This window comes from Oreochromis aureus, linkage group 16 (genome assembly GCF_013358895.1).
Source record: "Oreochromis aureus strain Israel breed Guangdong linkage group 16, ZZ_aureus, whole genome shotgun sequence".
NCBI classification, from domain to species: Eukaryota; Metazoa; Chordata; class Actinopteri; order Cichliformes; family Cichlidae; genus Oreochromis; species Oreochromis aureus.
Window position 1 is genome coordinate 14,544,438 of NC_052957.1, and position 21,409 is coordinate 14,565,846.

At 43.7% G+C, this 21,409-nt stretch overlaps 1 protein-coding gene across 1 annotated transcript in view; it reads left to right on the forward strand.

Moving 5' to 3' along the window:
• Window positions 1–21,139, forward strand: part of myo10l3 (myosin X, like 3) — a 57,562-nt gene extending 36,423 nt beyond the window's left edge. The window contains exons 16-41 of the mRNA XM_039600191.1: window positions 185–253; window positions 1,766–1,848; window positions 1,942–2,050; window positions 2,882–2,962; window positions 4,724–4,848; window positions 4,977–5,091; window positions 7,841–7,947; window positions 9,554–9,994; window positions 10,716–10,746; window positions 10,852–11,664; window positions 12,474–12,597; window positions 12,876–13,119; window positions 13,240–13,335; window positions 13,523–13,616; window positions 13,897–13,952; window positions 14,090–14,232; window positions 14,744–14,938; window positions 15,149–15,306; window positions 15,675–15,798; window positions 16,190–16,487; window positions 16,969–17,176; window positions 17,340–17,476; window positions 17,649–17,772; window positions 17,859–18,314; window positions 19,046–19,237; window positions 19,421–21,139. Of these exons, the coding sequence (XP_039456125.1) occupies window positions 185–253; window positions 1,766–1,848; window positions 1,942–2,050; window positions 2,882–2,962; window positions 4,724–4,848; window positions 4,977–5,091; window positions 7,841–7,947; window positions 9,554–9,994; window positions 10,716–10,746; window positions 10,852–11,664; window positions 12,474–12,597; window positions 12,876–13,119; window positions 13,240–13,335; window positions 13,523–13,616; window positions 13,897–13,952; window positions 14,090–14,232; window positions 14,744–14,938; window positions 15,149–15,306; window positions 15,675–15,798; window positions 16,190–16,487; window positions 16,969–17,176; window positions 17,340–17,476; window positions 17,649–17,772; window positions 17,859–18,314; window positions 19,046–19,237; window positions 19,421–19,525 (4,728 nt within the window). The 3' untranslated portion in view covers window positions 19,526–21,139. The remainder of the gene's footprint in view (window positions 1–184; window positions 254–1,765; window positions 1,849–1,941; window positions 2,051–2,881; window positions 2,963–4,723; window positions 4,849–4,976; window positions 5,092–7,840; window positions 7,948–9,553; window positions 9,995–10,715; window positions 10,747–10,851; window positions 11,665–12,473; window positions 12,598–12,875; window positions 13,120–13,239; window positions 13,336–13,522; window positions 13,617–13,896; window positions 13,953–14,089; window positions 14,233–14,743; window positions 14,939–15,148; window positions 15,307–15,674; window positions 15,799–16,189; window positions 16,488–16,968; window positions 17,177–17,339; window positions 17,477–17,648; window positions 17,773–17,858; window positions 18,315–19,045; window positions 19,238–19,420) is intronic.
• The last annotated feature ends 270 nt before the right edge of the window (window positions 21,140–21,409 follow it).

Here is a 21,409-nt window from a genome sequence, read left to right on the forward strand (position 1 = left end):
ACCTTGTATTATTTTGCTTCATGTGCTTTGATGTTATATTTGATGTTTAGCTTGTCACATTGCAATGGCATTTTATTGTCTTGGTGGATTCAGTGCACAGTGTCTGCTACGTAATCTCTTTATAACTACATGAGTGGATGTCAAGATAATTTCTATAATCTGTCTTTTTGTCCTTTCTCCCCAGACAAACCCATACTATGTCAAACCAAGAGTAACTGATCACCAGTTTGGCATCAAGCACTATGCTGGAGAGGTATTTAACAACATTTACACATACATACACACATGACACCAGCTTCTTTTGCTCCCTGAATTATTAGTTTCGGGGACGTGAGGTAGCTGTTGGACGGACAGTGGGATCTTCCCGGCCAAAATCTGCTTCAGGATGTTGATGCCTGACACCTCCTCCGCCGTCTTTTTCCCTGAGTCAGGAGAAGCTGCTTTATGATCGTCTTCTCCTCCCTTTGCTTTGCAAGATGAGGGAGGTTACTCCTGATGTGAGTGTAGGAAAGGCCAAAAAGACACCAGGGCAAGGGAACAATTGCAGTGATTGAGTGGGACAGTGGATGTAATGTGGAGCAAGAGTAGAAAGATTCGCTTTCATATAAAGAATGGCTTTATGAAGCCTGCCTCGGACAAGGTCTCCTTAGTACAAGCCGGGTGGCTCAGTCACAAGCCTGGCAAGGATGACTATGGTAATGACCTGGTCCAGAGAAGACAGGCGCTGCCAGGGCAGCCAGTTGTTCTCTCTCTAGACAGTATACTCGCCTCTCTGAAAGCCCTGTTTGTTATTTGAAATGTTGCTGAGTTTTCTGGAGGAAATCGTAGCATCTTCCCACAGATTGGATTATCTGCTCGGTGCCAGAGAAAGACAGATAATTTGAAAAACAGACGGAAGTTGTCCAAGAAAACTTACTGTCTGATATTTAAGCTTTAAGTGTTTATTGATAGTCCAAATGCAGTGTTGGATATAAGTAAACTGTATTCAGTTTGTTACTGTATGCAAACGTATTGCATTAAACTGTAATTCCTCCAGACAAACCTAATTTGCTTTAGAATCATGAGACCACCCCTGGTTTACTGTTTGAGTTAACGAATCTGAAATTGAGTGACGCAGAGAGCGTCCTATATGAGATTATTCCATTAAAGCTGCACTGGAGTGTAATTAGTGTGTCTGCAACAAACATAAACTCTGAGTGTATCCCTGTGGATCAGGGTGAGCTTAGGAATGCCGCAGAGCTGAACGGGACACAACAGGTGACGCCCTCGACTGAGCTCGACGAGTCACCCCCACCGCCACCTGCTCCCTTATCTTTATTTACATCAAGCCTCAAACGGATATTCATAGTCGCTGTAAATCACTCGTGTCGCATTCGTGAGCGTAGAACATGCAGTTTAAAGGTGCAAACGGTACTTTGTATTTTAAAGTTAGTGAGAACGAATTTGCAAATGCACATACTCATAAATTCAGGGGGTTTTTTCCCTCAAATTTTGAACATGGAGCAAAAATTATTCATGTTTTTATTGGCATTTTGTTTTTATGTCTTTGTAATATTACACAATAGCCAGTGGCTTTTCTGGTTGTTTTTTTGGATCATGCATATCTAAATATCTTTGGCTAATGCAGCGAAGTCATAACTTGTTCCCATCCACTGTGCATTTGAACAGCTGTATTCATCTTATTTCTTTGTATCCTAACTCCTATGTCTCCTATGCTGTTCCTCAATCTAAACACGCTCAGTCTTTTTGGTTTTCATTTCCTCAGGTGCTCTATGATGTGCGTGGAATCCTGGAGAAGAACCGAGACACCTTCAGAGATGACATCTTGTTCATTCTCAAAGACAGCAGGTGAGTAGGGCACGCTCTTTTCCTTTTTATTCTGAATGCACACCTATGTGATTGAGCTCATGCATCTATAATCACGTGCACTCGTCTGTGCAGGCTTGACTTCATCTACGACCTCTTTGAGCGTGTTGGCAGCAGAAATGGAGATGAGACCCTAAAGATGGGCACGGCCCGACGCAAGCCTACCGTCAGCTCGCAGTTCAGGGTGAGACTGAAGCTCCTCAGACCTAAATATCTCTCTCAGTTCTATGCACATGACACCGTGATTGCGTCATTACACTAACAATGAGCCAGTTGTCTCCCAAATACTGCTGCGTGTGGTGATCACTTAACCCTTAACACTACACTTTTTATATTGGCATGGTGAGTGCAAGTGCAGCGGCGTAAATGCAGAACAGAGGGTTGAAATCCTGGAGACGCAGATGGGGAGGAGAATGCCGTATGTGTACTTGATCTGCAGTGGATGATGGGTGATGGGCTGTGTGAAATATGTTGTTGTGAGCTGGGCTGCGGGTGGAGGAGGGGGTGGAGTGGAGGACTTAGCTTAGCATGCTCTAACTGTAGTGTGGAGGGAAGGAGCGGAGAAGGATTTGGCTGGCTGCCCTGGCCTACAGTTCCCAAAGCCAGGGGATTAGGGTTGATGGCTGGGCAGAGAGGGGCCAACCAGGGGCCAATCACACTCAGCTCTGCCAGGCCAGGCCTTACTGGAGACAGTCTGTCTGAGGCAGGAAGGAAAATGAGGCTACAGGAGTCTGTGAGGTTCAGGGGTCCTTGGAGTGTGGCTTGGTATATACATTTGTGTCTCTTATGATAAATGTGGTCTAAGTAATCCTGCAAGAGTTGAGAAGTACCAAAGTACATTTACTCAGTACCTTTACTTATTTTTATACCAATACTGCGTACACCAATACCTTAATAACAACCCACTTATACTTAGTAGACAAAGTACAGAACAGTGAGACAAGTGTTTATATTGTTCGGCAGACCAAAAAAACCAAACAAGCAGTAATATGCTCTTGTGCTTGATGCTTTTCAGGACTCTCTCCATTCCCTGATGGCCACACTAAGTGCCTCCAACCCCTTTTTTGTACGCTGCATCAAACCTAACATGGACAAGGTAAGTCATGTCATTTTTATTCATCGCATAAAAAAAGAAAAAAAAAGTTCCTCTCAAGGTCACCGCCTGTGGAGGCAAACCTCCTCGGTGTTATTCACTGCTTGGGGTTAATATTTAGTCTTGTTGTGTTTATGTTCTTATGCCTCCCACATCGTAATCGCACTTTGCCTCAAAGTCATTTAAATGATCCGTATTGAAAAGTTATTTCTCTTTTTTTTTTTTCCAAGTACAAACGTTCATAAGTAACAAACATTGGTGCAAAGGCTCTCATTGTACTTCCTCAAATAAAAGGGCTGTGTACCAGCACATTCCTACCACTTTAGCCTCTTTGCCAGAGGTCAAAGGTCAGTACTGGCCACTCCAGCTGCAGCAGCTTGGCTAATGCTCCGCTGATCTGGCTGCACCAGTGGAATGCCAAGATAAGACCACATAACTGTATTTGCGGTCTAGCTAGCGGGGTATTTATTTACTAGTCCTGTGCTCTCCTACTGCTCTTTACCACAGAACTGCAAGCTGCTTCTTAATCTGTGTTATCGTTTATTAGATAGTTGGAGTGTCAGCTATATCATGCTTCTTTGTTTTCCTTGTGAATGACTGTGGTGTAATCCAGGGACATTCTCCTTCTTACTGTTATTATTGTACACAGAGCGATGGTTGTCCTTCCCTCACTACTCTTAACCTCCCACTCCATATACGTCATTCCACAGCTTCTTGCCTGCTTGCTTGGATGGAAACTGCTCTGTTGTCTGTTTTTCCTCACCCATCTCCTTTTTTTCCCTGCCTTTCTGTCTCATGTGTCCCCTGCTCTCATTGGCTCTGTCTTGTATTCCTTTACCTAGCTTTGGTTGGTCAAGATGGAACAAGCCGGGCCTCTGCTAATCCTACAATATGACGGCATGGCATGCACAATCCTCTGACATGATTACATGCATGCAAATGCATCCAGACACGCACACACCAAGAATGTATTTATGCGATTTCCATGCTCCTGCTTTTGTTAGAATAAATGTCACCGAGGCAAGGGTCAGCTTGTTTTTCACTCAAGCAAGTCAACATTTCGTACCTTTTTCAAGCCACCTAAATCCTCCGTTAAAGAGCAGAGTTCAGAGCGCGGAGAGCTGCCCTTTCACGTGTGTGTTTGATTATGAGCACGAGCACATGCAAAGCGTGCGTGTGCCTTTGTAAGTATGCCTGTTTCCATGCGTAGTAGCATTAGCCTGTAATTAGATTGACACATCGAGGAATGCTGTGGTCGTGTGGGGCTTATCCAGCACTCTGTGCCCTCTGGGTGATAAATGGCCTTCGTGTGGAGAGCAGCGATCAGGCAGCTTGTGTAGAAGGGCGGCAGACATCACAGATCCTTTTTGATAAGTAGGCCGGAGGATTACTGGTAACACAGAACTGTGAACAATGCGGCTGATTATTCCTCAAAGAAAAGGCAACTCCGTCTGGTTATGTCTTGCTCAACACTGTTCAGGTTTCTCTCGCCAGTGGTGTGCGTTTTCCTTTCAGTAACCTGATTGTTAATGTAAAATGATAGTCCTCGCCATGGTAATTTACTTTTTAGTTCAAGTTTAACTCGACTCAGCAGTAAAACTGTTTGACTAGGTGTGCCTGCAGGTTTTAGCGGCAACACATTTTGCACTACCTACAATAAGGAAGGTTATATATAGAACACATAACAGGAAAAAAAATGGCATCAATATGTCTTACTGTTATTATTTGAGATGAATAACATGTTTTGTTGTTTACCAAATACAGAAGGCCAACCAGTTTGATCCTGACGTTGTCCTGAACCAGCTGAGGTACTCTGGGATGCTGGAAACTGTAAAGATTCGCAGGGCTGGATTCCCTGTCCGGAGAACCTTTCAGGACTTCTACAGCAGGTTGGAAAAATATGTGCACACAATAAAACTGAGATAATTGGCTGAATATTGTAGTCGAAAACTGTTTAAAAAAATCAGGAAAGAAGATCTGTGGTGTATGCGTTTTATTTTATTTATTTTTTTTGCAGGTATAAGATGATCCTGACAAACAAAATCCGCTCAGAGGACGAGAAGGAGAGTTGCTTAGAGCTTCTCACACTTCACGACAAAGACAAGAAAGAGTGGCAGCTGGGGAAGACAAAGGTGCAGCACGCATTCACACATGGACTCACTTATACACATGCCCAGACTTGTTTATGTCACTTAGCAGTACATGGCACTGACTTTAACTTATGCCCTGAGATCTTTCAGTGACCACAATCACTAAGCTGACCCTGCCCCTACCAGGAATCTAAATTTTAATTGATATACCTAATATTATGCAGAAAGTTTAAAGAATTTTAATGTTTTACCTTGTGAAGATGAGCTTTTTGTTACCCAAATAGGAGGCGAATCCCCACACCTTATCTGTGTGAACCGATCTCAGGCCCCACAGTGTATTAAATACAGTACAAATGCATGCACACAGACACAACTGGGCAGCCTGAGGGATTATATAAACTGCCACTCTGTTTTTCTTTTACGAATGACTCTCCAGTACACCCCTCTGTCAGTTACATGCTCTGATAGCATGCTCAAAAAACAATAAATCGCCACTTGATACTTTAAAAAAAATATTATATGGTGTACACGCAGTTCCCTTAAGATGAAACAGTGCACTGAAAGGCTTCACTCAGTAATTATCTGGGAGCGAATCTTTCCCAAGAAGTCGAGCTGCTGTCTTTCCCGAGCTGTTAATGTGTACCACAGTTGCTGTGACTCATGTCACAAAGATTTTTCTGACCGGTTGTGGTCAATCTACGGCTCTCTTGTTGACAACCGCAGAGTTACTCGGCCGCTCCTAAAAACCCTGACACTGTTACTGTAACTGTAACCGAGGGGCTTACAGTAATCCTGAGGCAAACTTATTGTAGCTAGCAGAGCGTTAGCGTCGACACCGACTGAGCTGCTGATTTAATAAACTAAACTGCAAGCGTGTGATTTCGAGGCGGACGGCGCTGGTGAAATGTTGCAGCCAAGCAGAGCTTTGTAGAAAGTTACAAATCATGCTTCATCTCAGAAAACTTGTAACAGATATGATTGTTGGCAGCATAGCTTATCAATGGCTGTCCTTCCTTTTCTGCTCTCATTTTCCAACAATCATCAATCCCCCCACCGCCACCGCCAACAGACTGCCCCTTTTTTCCATGCTATCACTGAATGATTAACCTTTAATGACTTTTTTGAACTGGACAGTAAAACCTGTGTTAATACTCAGCATGAACGCGTCAGTATTGCTACACGAAAGGACACAAATAAAGCAGTTTTTGTGGAGTTCTTTCAAAATCGGCTAAATCCACATTCAACTTCCTGCTTTAAGTTGTGGTTCCCGCGTGGCTGTAAAAATCACTGAGACATTTCGGATTTGTTGGTTTCTTTTTGGACACTTTTGTTGTAATACCCAATTTGGCTGGCAGACTATGAATAGTGTCAGCTGCACACATGGCATGCTGTAATATACATCAAGACAGAAAATAATTGATGCGAGCCACATGTTTGGTTCCTTTTGAATTGGTCCATAACCACTAATGTGCACATGCCAATCTATATTAAATTTCTCGCACATGTACACAGTATACATCCCCGAAGTCACCGTGCGGGTAAAGCTTCCCTTCTGTGATCAGCCCTTTGACCTCTGGCTGCCGCTGCTCACTTCTTTGCTCTGCAAAGCGTATCTACACATCGAAGGCGAAGGAAAAAAAGGCTAGTTTCTCAAAGAAAAACCCAAAAAGACATAGTGTGGCTGAGTATGTTTCATTTTGTGCATGGCAGGGCAATATTTTTGGGTTTAGGTTAATGTAGTGTGGGCTGTGGGAAAGAGACTGAAACGGAGAAGGGGGCTACATTTCCTTTGGAGAAACAATCTGCGTGTAATTATGTATGTGCTGATTGTGTGCAGAGGAAGCGTGTACCCAGAATTAGGGGCTTTGGTGATGTTGCATGGATTGTGTATGTGTGTTTGTGAGCCATTTGTTTTACAGACGAGGGAAGGATGTGGATGAAGGGGAAGTTTCCTCCTCTCACAGACTTTATCGAGACAGGCAGGCAGGGCTGCAGCTGTGGGATCCTTTGATTAGCGCAACATCTGGGACACAAATACACTTTCGAGCAAGGGTCTTTCCTTGATCACCCAGTTGAGCGACAGATACTGCCGTGTCTAAGCTGGCTGCTGTTCCCAGCCTCACAGCATATTCGTACAGTGAAAATCTGATTATGTTTCATGCAGGCATGTTCATTTAAGTCGAGTGCGACTTTCGAGCTGTCAAAAGTCATACAAAGACAAGGTTGCGCGAAAACTCCAGTAGCGAGGGAAGGGTTAACTAAACTCTTTCTCTTTCCTTCATATGAGCAAAGAGGGGTGTGGCTTTCTATCTGGACACCAGCCACCATCCCTCCCCCTCATCCTTTCATCACTCCTCTCTCCCTACCTCTCCCCTCCCTCTCTGTGCCTTTCTGCCTGTGCACGTCAGTCGAACTACCAACGCAGCGGTAGCAGCAGAAGGGAAATGCTCAGGAAGGACGCTTGAACACAATGAAGCTCTGCAGCAGCAGTAGCAGTAGCAGCAACACTGCAGTCTCAGTGCCAGTTTTCCCTTCTGCTCTGTTCTGCAGTCAGGGAGGGCAGCTAGCCTGCTAGCCTCAGCTGCACCACAGCTTCCTCTGCAGTGGGCACGGGGTGCTGCCAGCAGACAACAGGGGCCCTTTACATCTCTGTGGGCCCTCTTTTACAGCCTTACCAAGAGGAAGAGGAACTAACCCATCCCATTTTTCCCCCCTCTCTCCCTCAACCTCCTTCTCTGTCTCTCTGTGTTTGTGTCACTCCTTGTCGGCCGTGGCGCTGCTCTTCCCGCAGGTGTTCTTGAAGGAGGCCCTGGAGCAAAGGCTGGAGAAGGAGAGGGAAGAGGTGCGGCGCAGGGCTGGCATGGTGATCCGCGCCCACATCCTGAGCTATGTGGCAAGGTGAGTGGTGGAGTGTGGAGGTGGGGGGCAGATGGATGGTTGAGTGGCAGAGACAGTTGTCATTGTTTGTTTTGTAGTACAACCTGCGTGTATAGGAGCGCAGGGCGGGGGGGATTAAGTGCATTTGTGGAATCATTTGCACATTTGTTTACCTCTGTATGTGTGCCTGTGTGTGGATGTGTGTTAGGTGGGCTTAAACCTTGCTGACTTGGCGATGGCCAGCGATTACCACAGTGTTGAAATTGTACATAGGAAGCCGTTTTCGGGCATGCAGAACCGTGTAGAAATATCTCACATGCACTGTTTTAAAGTTTCTGCCTTAGAAAGCCTTGTAGATTGGAAGGGAAACTCATAAACTCTGATGAACTGAGACTGCAGAATAGCCCAAACAAAGTGTGAATTTTTCTAGTCACTTTAGTATTATCTTTAGATCTTTTTAAGTTTATTTCTTTAAGATGAACATTTATTTTAAAAGTCTGATGAAAGAAAAGATTCCTATCAAAGGGAGGACACGTGGTTAAGAGTGCGCTGGCATTCATTGAAATTACACAACATCCCGATGATTCCCTGCAATCTAATGAAGTATTAACCCACTTGTGCTGCTGTCCTGTAGCTTCAAAGATGAGGAATTGCATGATTTCAACACCCTTTCAAGGAGAAAAAGGCCAAAACCGTCATCTTTCAAGTTATAAATGGCTATCCTTGAATTACTACATCTCTAATGATGTTCGTGATAATTAGACTGCTCTGAAAAAGACAGTTTTCTGAGCGTAACAGAGATGTCATTTATTCCTACACTATCAGAAGTGCACTTCTTCTTAAGCAAATCTATGTAAATCTGTCTTCAGCCTAAGCAACAAGTTCTTCGCCTGTCCACTCCGCCTGACTGGCAGAACATCCATCACCGTGGTGGTTTAAGAAGCTGCATTCGCAGACACCCAGGGGCATCTAGCCGTACTCCACCTGCGTGCTGCCATATACAGTATAACGTTACATACAGTCCTCTGAAAGGCTCTACTGGGAGACTATAATGGGGCTGATGACAGCATTCAGGTTCTGAGTTTGCTTCCCCTTAGAGACATTCATTCTAAAGAAGGGCCTTGAAAAGTTCCCCAAATACACAAGTAAAGCCTTTGTATTATTACGTGTAACTTTATCTCCAGTCTGGGTCCATCCTGAGACCTGATAAAGGCCATGAAGTGATTACCGTGGAGGCTAGGTCGGACTAAGGGTCAGAGAGTCGGAGCAGTGTGTGTGGTCCTGAGAAAGTCACGTGTATTTGTGCGTGTTTATATGTGTGTGTATTCAATGCATGTATTGTGTGTGGGTGATGGGGCTTAGTCAGAGGGCTAAACACAGCAGCCCACACCACCACAATGGAAGAGCACAAGCTCGTCAGACTCTAAACATTGCACAGTTCACAACTGGCTTTTTTACCAGTGTGTTTGTTTAAACAGAGAATAGCAGCGGGCGTTAGGAGGAGGCCATGTAGGGCTGTCCAACTTTACAAATATGTTTGTGGCGAGGCACAATGTTCCTCAGTGAAGCTGGATTAAATATGATATTTGTCTCAATTATGAATGTCAATTTTTGATTTCGTCCTCAGGAAACAGTATAAGAGGGCTCTGTCCAGCATCGTCACCATCCAGAAGAACTACCGCGCTCACTTTTGGAGACGCGTCTTTCTGCGCCTGCGCTTGGCTGCCACTGTCCTGCAGAAACATCACAGGGGCCAGCTGGCCCGAGCCCTGCATCGACAGCTCAAGGAGGAGAAGCAGAAGCGAGAGGAGGAGGAGAGGCGGAGGAGAGAAGAGGAAGAGGAGCGGAGGCGAGTAGAGGAGGAGAAGAAGAGGATGGAGGAGAGGAGGAAGCAGGAGGAAGAGGAGGAGGAGAGGAGGAAGAAGGAGGAGGAGGAGAAACAGAAGCTAGTCGAAGAGGAGCTGAAGAGGAGGGCAGAGGAGGAGGAGTTGATGAAGAAGGAGGAGCAAAGACTGATTAAGGAGAAAGAGGAAAAGCAGAAATTAGCAGAAAACGGGGAAAAGACAAGGTACAATGCCCTGTGTTTACCGCAGTCTGTGTATGGGTGTGGGTGTTGTGATGGCAGCTGGTGCAGGTGACACCATCTTTTGGAGAATCGGCCACAAAGGCAGTTTTGAGGCCTTTAGCAGGCATTTATGTCTCTGCCGAAACTTTACAGATGTGCCATCACAATTAAGGTCGAGAGTTCAGATGGTTTTGGTTGGTTCACGAGTAGAGGGACCATTTTGATTGGCTCTGGACAGACGCTTTTTTAAGCTCCGGCTTTTTCTCAGTGGTTGTGAAAAAGCAGGGAAAGGCTGTCATCGCGGGGTCAAGTGCAGGTTAACCTGTCAACATCTCATGCCGCCTACACCACGCTAAACAGGGAGAATTGAGAGGCAACATATAGTCATGAGCTACGCGGAGATTCTGATGTTAAGGGATGTAGTAGTCATGAGTCTCACAAGAATAATGTGGCTCGGAAAGAGATGTGCAGATCTATGTATGCACTAACACACAAAACAGCGCCTGAAATAACAGCTTTAACTGTTACTGGAATAGAAAAATGCTAAATAAACGTGTGAGGGGACTAATTAAACCACAACAGTCACATCTGGAATGATCTCACGACAACATAATTTTGAATTCATTTTTGTGATTCGTCAGGAGTTTCCAGGAGGAGCCAAGTCATCTGTCAAGTCATTTTCTTTCTTCATTTCATGACTAACGTATTCATATTTTATTTTTAGGAACTCACTCATGAACGGTGCTTGTCAAAAGGTAATTTCAGTTTCTCTTCCAATGTCGAAAATAAAGAATGCCCATGAATGCATTCACATAAATAACACAGTTCTGCACTTTCTTTACTTGTGTGGTCGATTGAAGGAGCTGTCCCAGACTCTGTCCAACAGCCATTCGTCTGAGGAGGAAAGCCGTCAGATGGAGGAGATCCTGCGGCTTGAGAGGGAGATCGAGCGTCTGCACAAGCAGCAGGAAGACAGCGTGTCGCTTCTTGGGGACGTCTCACGTGAGGAGCTGCGTCAGATGAGGGATGCCGAGATCTACAGACTGGAAAAGGAGGCTTCTCGTGTGGCTACTGAATTCTTGGAACTGCTGGACTTTGGCGGTTTGGAGCCATCCCTCTCGAGCGAGGAGAACCTCCACGACCCAGCTGAATCTACCGCTCCTCTAGCTGAAGAGGAGGTAGATGAGGGTTTCCATGCGGAGGATGAGCGCATCGCTTTGCCTGACTTCCCACCTCCAGCTGCAGTTCCTCTTGATAAGGAAGTATTCCAAAGTATTCCCCCTCCTCCGCCTGCCTTTGCAGGAGGATTAGTGGTCTCCTCCTCATCAGCCTCCCCTGCAGCAGGAAAGCTAAGCCAAGATACCCCCAACGGACTGAGTCATGCCCCTGTCCTCACAGACTCCCAAATCCCCCACCCTCCACCTCCTCCACTGGTTACTAATGGAGAAAAGCGGCCACGCCAGAGGGCCTCAGACTTTGAGCCTGTAAATGAAGAGTCAACTCACACAAACCTGCCAGACGTAGAGTCAGACTATGACCAGGAAGAGTTTGAGGAGGCCCATGGGAGTTCAGGTGCTAGCACTAATGATGGCCATATCACAGACGAGGAGGTGCTGCGAAAATCCTCATGCACTCAGAACAGCCTGGACTCCTTCAGAGGCAGCTCGGACTCGGTGAGAAATAACAACAAAAAGTCATGGCTGTTAAATTCTATGGAGTTGTTTTAACTGGAAATTGTGCAGAGTTTCACTTTTAAATAGCTAGACATTTGGCACGAACTCTGAGGTCCAGTGGAAGAAGAAAGTAAATCAGTAAATCTAACCAAGACGGGAAATCCCCTCTGGAGAAATTGGATAGTTTGTTAAAATCTTTTAAATTTTTGGTCACAGAGTTTACAAAAACATTGAATTTTCTGTTTCCATATCCGGTCTAACTTAAGCCATTGTTCTCCGGTACACCAAAACCCACCTAGATTTCCTCAGCGCTTATTATACTTCCTCGTGTTGCCTCAAGAGAGATTGTCTTAAAGTTGGTTAGAAAATGCATTTCTGCAAGGCTGCGTCTTATCAAAAGGCTTGTTTAAGAATCGCTGAGCAGCAATGCTGAAAATGTTTGTTTTGGCTCTGCTGACAAGCAGGTGAATCTGCACTCAGAGACCCAACACTGTGAGATCAGCAAAATGTCAAAGGGAAAGAAGGATGGGTGCATGTAATGGCACGTGTGTGTTTGTGTGGGTGGATGCGTGTGAGCCAAGTTTAAAGGAGATTGGCAGCACCGTGGCTACAAAGTCAGACAGATTTTAGGCCCTTAAAGTGCAAAATAACAGCTCGACTTCACCATCAGAAAAATTAAAAAAGAACTTAACTTAAATTGTTGCTATAAATTTCTGCTTTTGTGGATTTTTTTGAAGTAATTATTACTTTAAAATTTCTGTTTAAAAGTCTATCTAATCTATTCAAATGCTGGTGTCTTTTTTTTGCAGTTCATTGACAGCGATGAGGACAATGATGGATATGTGGACACAGATGAAGAAGTTTGCAATGGCAGAGTGAATCTGCTGAACGGCACCGGGCCTCCATATTTCCATGGCTACCTCTACATGAAGAGTGAGTAGAGCTAATAAAAACAAGACACTGACCAGCAGGCATGCACATTGTCTTTGTGCAGCTTTAATGTCCATTTTGTGAGTTTTCTTGAAGGCTCTTTTTGTATTTTACGCATTTGTTTTCTGCTGATGTTTTCGGGTTTATGTCAGGGCTGTAAAGTTTAACTCACTGAGGGAGCTTTTATGCATTGTGTTTTTGGGGTGCATCTTTCTGTGTGCACAAAGTGGAGAGATTTCACAGTAAACAAAATAAATTATCATCCTTTTCTCACCTCTCAGGTGGTTTGATGATCCCGTGGCGCCGTCGCTGGTGCGTCCTCAAAGACGAAACTTTCATGTGGTTCCGCGCAAAGCAGGACTCCCTCAAATCTGGCTGGCTTTACAAGAAAGGAGGAGGAATGTCGACTTTGTCTCGGCGCAACTGGAAGATGCGCTGGTTCGTTCTGCGTGAGTCGAAGCTCATGTATTTCGAGAATGACAGCGAAGAGAAACTGAAGGGCACCATCGACATCCGTGCAGCCAAGTAAGACTCAGTTCTCTGTTTCTTGATTTGTTTATTTTTAGCTTTGATTGAACTCATTGTTACCAGCTTGAAACAAACATAGCCACATGCAGTAATGGTTTATTCTTTTTGTTTGTGCAGGGAAATAGTGGACAATCACGAGAAGGAAAATGCACTGAATATCGTAACTGAGGAGAGGACGTACCACATCTACGCAGAGTCTCCTGAAGATGCCAGGTACATCACATCCACAGATTTCTCAGAACAGGCTGCAGCTATTTTGTAAATAGTGTTTTCCTTTCACTGTAAAATTGATGTGTAGAAATAAAGTTCCCCCTTGTGGTTGCCAGTGGAAGTTCACGGTGTCATTTTCAATTACACTTTTGCTGACTTTTGCTTTTTGAACTCCCTCTGACCCATTTAGCGGTTGGTTTAATGTGCTGAGTCGGGTCCACAGCGCCAGTCCGGAGCAGCTCATGGAGATGCACCACGAACAGGCCAACCCAAAGAATGCAGTGGTTAGTGCTGTTTTACCTCTCTCCTGCCTGGGCCCCAGCCTCAACTCCGTATTTCTGCAGCAGTGAAGAAGCATGAAATTGAATCGCATAGCAGTCCAGTTCTGGGTCATATAGTAATCTAAACTGAAGAAGAAAAGTGCACATACCACCATCCATTTCTTTGGTCCTAAAAGATTGCTAGATTTAAAAACATATATTTTTATATAAAGATGTTTACACTCCTGTAGTAATGATAAATTTTTGACAATTATTGCCATTAACACCATTTTTCTCTGTCCAGGGCACATTAGATGTTGGCTTGATTGATTCTGTTTGTGCGTCGGACAACCCAGACAGGTAAGAAGTGAGCAATTTTCCCCAACGCCTGCCTGATTACATATATGTATTAAAACCCTGGCCTGTGGTCCCACAGCAAATACATGAGTAACAAAAACAACGACAAAAAAACCCAATTTTGCTGTTTTCTTTCGCAGACCAAACTCGTTTGTGATCATCACTGCTAACAGAGTGATCCACTGCAACACAGACACACCTGAGGAGATGCACCACTGGATAGGCCTGCTGCAAAAATCTAAGGGAGACTCTAAGGTTGATGGACAGGAATTTATAGTCAGAGGTAAGAGGATTTTGATATTGGATTAATCTACATAAGATAAGATAAGCTTTTTATTTGCCATTTGTACACATCCACATGTGCAGAGCTTAGAGTCAAAGCTAAAGTCACATGGCCACACAAGACCCCCAGTAAAAAAGTAGAAATATGAAAATGTAAATATACAAAGAGACTGCACATCTTATTGTAATATATATTACACTTTTATCGCATTTTTTTTAGGTGGTCCTCCTTTGTATTTGCCATCAGTTTGACTATGGAAGTGTGTTGTGTGTATGATCAAACTGCCCACTCTGCTGCGTCTCAAGCTGTATGCTGGTTGTTTTGGTCTGAGGAGGTTGTGACCTGGACAATGGCAGGCTCGGATGATGTGTTGTGCTTCACTGATGGAAGATCAGTCCTGATAGCCCTCTTATATGTGCTGGTTTAACAGCTGTGCGCTATGTGATTGTCTGGTGGACAGAATATTGAAGGTATTAAAACTCGGGCTTTATTTCTTATTTTACCCCCACAGGCTGGCTCCATAAAGAGATGAAGTCTGGGGCCAAAAGCACTTCTCTGAAGCTCAAGAAGCGCTGGTTTGTTCTCACCACTAACTCTCTGGACTATTACAAGTCGTCGGAGCGTAGTGCTTCCAAACTGGGAACACTGGTCCTCAACAGCCTCTGCTCCGTGGTGCAGCCAGATGAGAAAGTCTTCAAGGACACTGGTCAGTTAAACTTACTTCAGTGTCATCTTAATAAATTAATGCTTATAGAGACATAAGTTATCCTTGGGTCCTAAGCTTTAACATTTAAGAAAATATATGAACCCCAATGTGCACAATTTAACCTTTATGGTTTATGTTTGTAGGAAAATACTTCTGATATTTCCTGAAATTTTATTGTCTTGTGCATAATTATCTTTCCTTCTCACCCAGGTTACTGGAATATAATTGTCCATGGGCGTAAACACTCTTATCGACTTTACACCAAAATGCTAAATGAAGCCATGAGGTGGGCGAATGCCATACAGGCTGCCATAGACAGCAAAGTTCCCATTGAAACTCCAACACAGCAACTCATCAGAGACATCAAGGTATTCACTGTTTTCCCCATTTTGACTACAGACTACATCACATTTCATTGACATTATTGTAAATCAAACTTTTTTCAGTCATGCAAACCTCTGGCAAGGACACACACTGTAATAAAGTGAGGTACTTGTACTCACTATCTGTGTGCTGTGATCTTCTCTTGGCCTAAGTTTTTCCTGCTTCAGTACTTGTTTGAGTCTCTTATTCATACATACACTTGGCCGTGTACTCGATTTACCGCAGTGATAGTCTGCATCATCGCCGTTATTGCTGCTCTGTTGTTTTCTTATCAAGCGTAATCTTTCTTTTATTTAAGAAAAATCGATGATTTGAAAGGTAAGATAACTAATCTGCTCCTCTGTCTTACCAGGAGAGCAGTCTGAACGTGGAGGCAGTGGAGCAGACATACTGGAGGAACCCTATCCTGAGATATACCCAGCATCCTTTGCACTCCCCTCTTCTACCTCTGCCTTATGGAGACGTCAGCATCCACTGTAAGTGTGCTGTCCTGTAGCTGCTGCATGCAAACTATTGCAGTCGATGAATTTGCTTGTCGAGAATCAGGAAATTTAAAATATTCAGTGCTGAGCAGCTTTTGGTTGAAAAATGTACCTTTATTCATGGATATTTTGAATTTAGATTGTTGTATATTTCTTCAGTAAGTAGCAGAATCTGCCACAATATCTATTTTGGGATATAAAGCTGTTTTTAGAGTTTCAGAGCCATAAAAAACATTTCTTGCAAATCTTGCACATTAATTTAGACTTCAAATACATTAAAACTATACAGATGTGCTCAGTTGTAAAATAACTGGTTACTTTATTCAACTGAGTAAGTTCAGTACTGAGGCTGAAGGTTAACTTTACCCATTTCTGTCTCCCTCAGTGCAAAAAGAAAAGGGTTACACCAGCCTGCAGGATGAGGCCCTGAAGATTTTCAACTCGCTGCAGGAGATGGAGGCTGTGTCTGACCCTGTGCCAATCATCCAGGGAATCCTGCAGACCTGTCAAGACTTGAGGCCATTAAGGGATGAGGTTTACTGTCAGCTGATCAAGCAAACCAATCATGTCCCGCACCCAAACAGTCCTGCCAATCGCGCCCACTGGCATCTCTTGACCTGTATGAGCTGCACCTTCTTGCCCAGCCGAGGCATCCTACGCTACCTCAAGTTTCACCTGAAACGGTATGGGCATGTTCCAGGGAGAAAAAATTAACACCTGGTTGCAAACCATCCAGCCGTGACAGCATGACTGATATTGTTTTTATTTTATGAGTGCTTATGTGTGTGGGTGTTCATGTTAAAATGTGGTGCTGGAGACTCCTATTTTCTTGGGAAAAACCACCAAGGAGGTTGTTTTGAGTTCATGTGTCTTCTGATTTTGTAAAGGAGATGAGTGTCACAGTAAGGAGACATATATCTGTAGTTGAGATCAAAATAAGGGTCCAGTTAGGCCCATAGTTGGACTTAAGAAAAAAACGTAAAAGTTATAGGGCCTTTGGAGCTGACGGCTTGTCCTGCAGACTTTACACTCCCTATATTAAGTATCACTTTATGGTTTCTAAACATGTAAAGTTTTCCATCATGGATGTGGTTCAGTTAACCTCAATGGGAAGATGTACTTTGGCTGAAACCTATTGTTCACTCTCTTTTTCTGTTTCCTCAGGATTAAGGAGCTGTTCCCAGGCACAGAAATCGAAATGTTTGCCCATTTCATCGGTGAGTCTCTGAAGAAGACTAAGACCAGAGAATTTGTTCCTTCCCAAGAGGAAATCATTGCATTGCTTAACAGACAGGAAATGACCACCACAGTTTACTGCCATGGGGGAGGCTCCTGCAAGATTTCTATTAACTCCCACACCACTGCTGGAGAGGTGAGCGATCTGCAGTTGCAACATAGAAATTTTTTAAGGTTTCTCTGCAAGCCGGCGCTGGGATTTTTTTTTTTTTTTTTTTACCTTAGCATGCACAGCAGGGGAAAGAACCATACTAATGTGCCCTAAAGGCGTGGTTTTAATCTTGTCTTTTATTGTTCAGGTGGTGGAGAAGCTAATCAGAGGTCTGGCTATGGAGGACAGCAGGAACATGTTTGCCCTCTTTGAGCACAACAACAGTGTTGACAAAGCGGTGGAAAGCAGGGTCCTTGTCGCTGATGTTTTGGCTAAATTTGAAAGGTATGTTTTACACCACATGGATACATTTTTAACAGATAATATGTTTTATCATGCAAACACCTTAAGAGGTACATAAACATTTATGTCCAGGACATGATGAGAAGAAAAGAAGATATTGCAGTGATAGATAAAAACAGATGTGAAAGTGATGGATTTATGTGTTCTTCCTCAGACTGGCTGGCAGTGAGGAAGCCCAGGATGAAGGCCAATGGAAACTATATTTCAAACTCTACTGTTTCTTGGATGTGGAAAGCATGCCAAAGGAAGGAGTAGAGTTTGCATTCATGTTTGAGCAGGTATGCTTAACCATTCATATTCTGGTTTATTTTAGAGAAAATCAAGTGCATAGTTTGCATCATTTAGTTTTTTCGTCTTCCTTCAGGCCCACGAGAGTTTAACCAGGGGCCACTTCCCTGCTCGTGAAGAGACCCTGCAGCACCTTGCCGCTCTCCGCCTACAGTTTCTGTATGGAGACAAAACACGAGTCACGTGGAACCTGGAAAACGTCTACCCCGTGGGTCGCCTGCGCAATCGCATCTTACAGTTTACCAAGGTGGGTGGAGCCTCGGGGTCGGGCCAAACTCTGGAGCGTCGGAGGACCAGTTTCCTGGATGGGACGCTGCGTCGCGGGCTGAAGACGGGCTCCATGAAGAAGCAGCGCATGGAGGAGGAGCAGATGCTGGAGATGTGGATAAAGGAGGAGATGTCTGCAACCAGGGCGAGCATCATGGAGAAATGGTCCCGCCTCAACGGTTTGGACCAGCACCAGGCTATGCTCAAATATATGACTATCATCAAAGAGTGGCCTGGATATGGATCCACACTGTTTGATGTTGAGGTAAGCTTAAACCACATTGCTGTCAGTAATCGACCAGAGTTTTTATTCCCTGCATTATCACTTCAGGTACATTAACAATGGGACTCTGTAGATGCTAAGTATTGATCGAGCGCTTTCTTTCTCTTAAAATCTAAAATTTGTTCAGTTCACTATGTGAAATGATTTCTTTGAAGTGTGATTAATTGCCCTGCTATTGCTTTTCCTACATCATCATAATTAATGTTTCTCCAGCAGGAACACTGACACTGACCTGATACATTGTTTCAGCTCGTAAAAAAAAAAAGCCTTAACATCTGCAATTAAAATCTGAATGTACATTTAGAAATAGAAGTGAAAGTCCTGTAAATTTACAAATACAAATTTCACATATTTGGTCTCATGTGAGGCAAAATCTTCAACCTGTGGGTGAAATTCCTTCATTTAAACCTTTCATTCAACCCCAGCCTCATCTGAAGTGGACTTTTCTGTTTTATTTGTCTTCCATTACACGAGGAGCTGTGCTTAGCTGTTTTTTTTCTTAAGTTTCAAAGCCATGTCATCATAGTAGTGTGATGTCTTAGCTCCAAAGATGATCCTGATGCCTTTGGTTAGCTGGTGTAATTTGAATGTAACTCAGCAAACAAACTGTGTTTACATGGGTTATCATGGCCTATACCCAGTCTGCCTAGTTCATTATCAGCCTGCAATATTAAACTGACAATTGCTAATACTGTATTTTTGTGTCTTGGCAGTGCAAAGAAGGAGGATTCCCACATGATCTGTGGTTAAGTGTGAGCGCTGAGAATGTGTCCGTCTACAAAAGAGGGGAGCCAAAGCCTCTGGAGACCTTTCCTTATGAACACATCATCTTCTTTGGTGCTCCACAGCCCTGCACCTACAAGATCACTGTGGATGAGAGAGAAATGTTCTTTGAAACCCCGCAGGTACACATGTTTGTCCTCTTTGTTTTCATTAGCGGCAGCTTCTTTTCCCAGAGTGATAAAACATTGTGGCGAGAACAAAAAGGGCCACAGTTCTAGACAAAGAGGAGTCTGTTCCCCTTAATTTAAACATTACTTTATTAGTGCAGCTTTTAAAAAAAATAACTTTTATCTGTACATTGGCAGGTTGGAGAGATCACCAAGATCATGAAAGCCTACATAAACATGATCGTGAAGAAGCGCTGCAGTGTGAAGTCCGTATCCAGTTATGGAACCAGCTGGATCAGGTGATTCTGCTGGGCAGGACCACAGCACGCACTCAGCCACCGACACCTGGCAAAGGAAAGGCAACAGAGATTTTGACTTGAGCAATGTAGCAACACGGACAATCTCCACTCAGAAAGATTCCTTTCTGCCATGACACAATGTTGATTCTTTACTGCTTGAGGCACATGCGGGAACCATTCAAGCGATGGTGTGCTGCAGCCCTCCGTGCAGTCTCCGAAAATGTCAGCTGATCTCATTTCTCTTTACACTGGTCCTTTCTCACGTTACTTGAAAAGCTATTCAGGTATCCTTTCACGGATTTATTTTAATGCACAGAGTAATTCGCAGGAGCTTACGTGCTCTTTCCTCCCAAATTTTGTTGCAAAATCAACAGTTCAACTCTCTGATTGCCACTATAGTGCTTTCCTTCCCCATTTAGAGGTCGTAAATGTGTTGCAATGGAAAACAAACACTGACTGAACTGGCACCTTTAAAAGCGGTTATTCTGTTGAATACTGCGATCCGTTGTGATGAATGTTCCCCTAAAATGGAGGTTCCCTCAGGTTATTGTGTAAAATAACTGTCATTCTCCCAGGAAGCAGAAAGTTTAGCCTCTTCACTTTGCCTTGTGGCTATTGTAATAGTTTTAAGAGTAGACGTGGCCTTGCAGGATCATAATATAAAATGGCGAGTTGTAGTTCTAACTGCAGTTTGCCTCGTGTAAGACAAGAAAGAGAAATTAAATGTGAATATCAACTGCACCACAGTGTCTATAAACACTGTATTGTCTCATAAGGCGATGATGAATAAATCGGTCATAATATTTGTGCTTCTGTCCTCAAACAGGCACTCGGGGTTGAGCTGATGTCATGTTTGAGCTGAGTGTACGTAAAAGCCAAAGCTGATGTTCGCGGACGTGTTTGACAAAGCATACATGAAAACGCCTTCTCTGATTTTTTTTTTTTTGTTGTTGTTGTTTGTTTGTTTGTTTGGGGGGTTTTTTAAGCGATGTCAGCAGCCATGTGAGGATGGGTTATTTATTTATTGAAGTGTAAAAATTGTTTGGGAGAAGCGAATAGTGTGCGTGAAATGCAGTGACGCAGTTTTGTTGTAACTTTCTGTGTCTGTTATTTGTGGATCGAGCGACGCAGAAAAACTGATGTGTTTCAGAAGCGGACGAGCTGTTCATAACTTACTGTTGATTTTTAGCCACTCTGTCATGTTTCTGAGCTTTCGCCACTGCTGAAGTAATTGCTGTGTGTGTTGCCCTCAGCACCCAACTCGCTGAGTTTCTGTTACTGTCTCATTAACCAGAAGACGTTTGCTCCGCTTATGCCATTGTAAAAGAACACGAGTGAATCAAGCTTATGCCAACCTACAGTATAGTTCATGATAGGATGATGTGATCGCAACATATTAAACTTAGTATTTACCTCACATTACATCACTGTCTTCCATAGCTCTCCAATCATACTCACTTAGGCGCTCTGGTCAGCTGCTGGCAGCCAAACCAGAGACTGATCTTGCCATCGATGATGACTGTATTTCTGAGATTTCTGATTGTTTTGAGGAAGAATCAGAAAATGTTTTATATCAGAATTTAAAGATGCTTTAATAAATTATTGTATTTCAAAAGCTGTTTGAATCTGTCTTATTTTTTATCATATCTACCTGACAACATCATACGGGATATGGTTCTGCTCCTCAGGTTTCAGTCCAATTCAGGTTTATTTAAATGGCGCCGAATCACAACAACAGTCACCTCAAGGTGCTTTATACTGTAAGGTAAAGACCCACTCACTATGAGTAAACACTTTCCTGATGGTGGGAAGGATTAACTCCCTGTAAACAGGAAGGAACCTTCAGCAGAACCAGGCTTGGGGAGGGGCAGCAAACTGCCATGGCCAG